This window comes from Trypanosoma theileri, assembly GCF_002087225.1.
Source record: "Trypanosoma theileri isolate Edinburgh chromosome Unknown TM35_Tth_3_V1, whole genome shotgun sequence".
Taxonomy (NCBI): domain Eukaryota; phylum Euglenozoa; class Kinetoplastea; order Trypanosomatida; family Trypanosomatidae; genus Trypanosoma; species Trypanosoma theileri.
In genome coordinates, this window is record NW_021639845.1 from 232809 (window position 1) to 235888 (window position 3080).

General features: G+C 39.1%; 1 protein-coding gene across 1 annotated transcript; it reads right to left on the reverse strand.

The window, feature by feature from the left end:
• Positions 1 to 2: 2 nt before the first annotated feature.
• TM35_000031910 (uncharacterized protein) lies at positions 3 to 2900 on the reverse strand (the record flags this gene model as incomplete). The annotated part of the gene is made up of 1 exon (XM_029021958.1): positions 3 to 2900. A coding segment is annotated over one exon (2898 nt), but the record flags the coding sequence as incomplete, so codon positions are not given.
• Positions 2901 to 3080: the final 180 nt, after the last annotated feature.

Below are 3080 nucleotides of genomic sequence, written 5' to 3' on the forward strand. Positions count from 1 at the left end.
TTATTATTATTATTATTATTATTTTCATAATGATCGTAACTATCCATCACTCGTTGATTAGCATTGCAAACCCATTCCAGCATAGACTTAATCCCATCTCTCGCACTGCTCGTCGTCCACTCCATCACAGAGTGTACACCAACATTCAATTGCGCACATCGTGCCTCCCATGAAGTATTGAAATTTAACAATCGACGCTCATCTTCTCGCAGGGCATGATAACGACGACGGCCATCAAATAAAAACTCACTGTAATCCTTCTCTTCTCTCGCACGTAAACAGACATGATGACAACGTTTGCAGATACGATACCACGGTGTTGTGCGTACCTTCAATCCACCACGTCCCCAACGTGATGGGTGTTGTTCTTTCCCTTTATTATTATTATTATTATTATTATTATTATTATTATTATTATTATTATTATTATTATTAACAACAACTGTTGGTAATATCAATCCTCCTGCTGGTGTGGCTGCGGTGGAAGTGTTGTTGTTATTGTTGTTGTTTGTTGTTGTGGTTGTTGTTGGAAGAGATGTTGTGCCTGGTGTTTGCATAGGCGTTGGCTCTATTGTTCCCACGTGGAAAGAGAATTTGGCAACGCCTTTATTATACGTTTCATCTGTGAGTTCACATGTATCAAATAACCATGGATTTATACGACGTGAAAGACTTATATCGTTATTATTATTATTATTATTATTATTATTATTATTATTATTATTACTGTTATCATTCTTTTCACTATTCTTCTTCTTCTTACTCTTGCCATGATGATGATGATGATGACCATTATTATTATTATTATTATTATTATTATTATTATTACTAATACCAATACTGTTGTTGCTGCTGCTGGCATCCGTACTAACACTCAAATGACTATCCGTACTACTACTTCTACTACAGCTGTCTCTTCTTGGTGTGCTCGCGTAATATAAATCTCCACCTATATGTGAACAGCAATCATTACACAACACACGTCCACATCGTCGACAATGGTGTTTACGTACTGTAATGCCGAATGCTTTTTGGCAATGAGAACAGTGAGTGACCGCATCGCTACTCTGCCAATCACATAATCCACCGCATTGTTGTTTACGGCGTTGGAGCATTAATTCCAACTCCGCTCGTTGTATTCGACGGATTAACGCCGATTCCGCCTTGCGAAAAGCACGTCGAGCCGCTTCGTGTTTCTTTCCCATCACCAATTCTAACGTACTCACACCATCTATCGGCACCGTTACCAGCGTTGGAGAACAAGGATAGGCAACTCCACTACCAACATCATTATCATCATTATCTTTATCATTATTATTATTATTATGAATATTATCCATATCAATAAGATCATCATCATCATCATTTTTATGCTCAATATCCTTATCACTACCATCATTTGGTTCCTCCAAAAATCTGTCATCCGCATGTGTCTCTACTCCATATGATTGACTGACTACATTTGGACCATTCCCAGAAGCAACGGCCTCTGCTGTGAATTGCCGATCCATCTCATCTCTTTCTCGCTCTTCAATCGGTGAATAACTCTTCGCCGTGTAGGAGGCCACTGTACAGAGCGAACCGCGGTGTTGGCCCTTTTCACTACCAAGAAGACTAGATCCTTCTTCTGTCATTAATACACTACCACTACCCGTTTGCTGTTTTCTCACACTTCCATTTATCGTGAGATGTTCCTCATCATCTTCAACGGCTAAACATGTGATCATATCTCCTCCTTCTTGTGTGTGTTCCTTCCATCGTGATGACTGCAGTACACTACTTTGACAACTGAAGGTTTCTTCTTCTGGGGCTGCAGGAGCCATATGGACATTATTATTATTATTATTATTATTATTATCACTCTTACTTACTGTTGTTGTTGTTGTTGTTATGGTGGTACTCGTTGTAATAACCCCATTCGATTGTTTTCTCTCTCTTCTCTTGCTGTGTGACTGGGAAGATCCCTTTTTATCTTTCTTTTTCTTTTCCTTCTTCTTCTTGTTCTTTTCTGAGTCCTTTTCCTTTGTCTGTGATTCTGTAGTTTCCTTTACCATTCCATTCATTTTCTTCATCCATGCCTTATATACTCTCTGTTGTCGTTCTTCCTCACGCGCCTGCAGTACCGCGAGTTTCTCCTTAAATCGCTTTACTTTCATCTCAAGTCCCATCGTGTCAAAATCCACGGATTCCTTCTCCACAAGCTTTCCACCACGTTCCACGTAGTCTAAGAGGAGAAACGGAGAAGAAGAACGCTGCATATCATCATCATGATCATCCTTATCATCATAATTATTATTATTATTATGATCCACACTGTAATTGTTGTTCGTTTTGCTCTTACTGTTATTATTATTATTATTATTATTATTATTATCCATCTTCTTTTTCTCAACTGCATCTTTAGCGTGGTTCACATTTCCTCCCAAGATGCGCACATATTGCTCTACATCCATAGTAATATCACCAAGATCCTTCTCACCTCTGTCATTAGGATCAAAATTTCCACATTGAAGACTATTGCCATCTAGGTCTTCTGTACTCTTCTCACCATTCTTCTTCCCATGGTCTATTCCTATTTGAGCTATCAAGGTCTCTATCTTTTCTTCTTTTTCTTCTTCACCTGCAAATACTTCCTCATATTCATATTTCTCTGCCTGTTCTTCTTTTTCCTTTTCTCTTTCTTCTTCTGTTTGTGGCACAGAAACCCCCATGGGGATATCATACTCTTCCATTGTATACGGGTGAGACTCCATCTCTTGGCTTGGTATCTGCACAAGTGAAGTCTCCCTCTCTGAGTGCTGTAAAGAACTCTCTAACGTTGACTCTATCTTCTCCTGTTGCGGATGACTCTCCTGCCAAGCCGAGTTCGTACTTCGCGAGAGTCGTCTAGATGAGGACATACTCCTTCTAGAAGAACAGGGAGGCATACACGAAGTGAGAGAGAGAGAGAGAGAGAGTTAAAAGGAGAGAAACACTCTTCTCACCCCTCCTACTCCACACTCAAATAGTGAAACTCTGTATAAAGGTTGTCTTTTTTTTTTTTTCTTTTCTCTTTCTTTCTTTCCGTTTTTTTTTTTTTT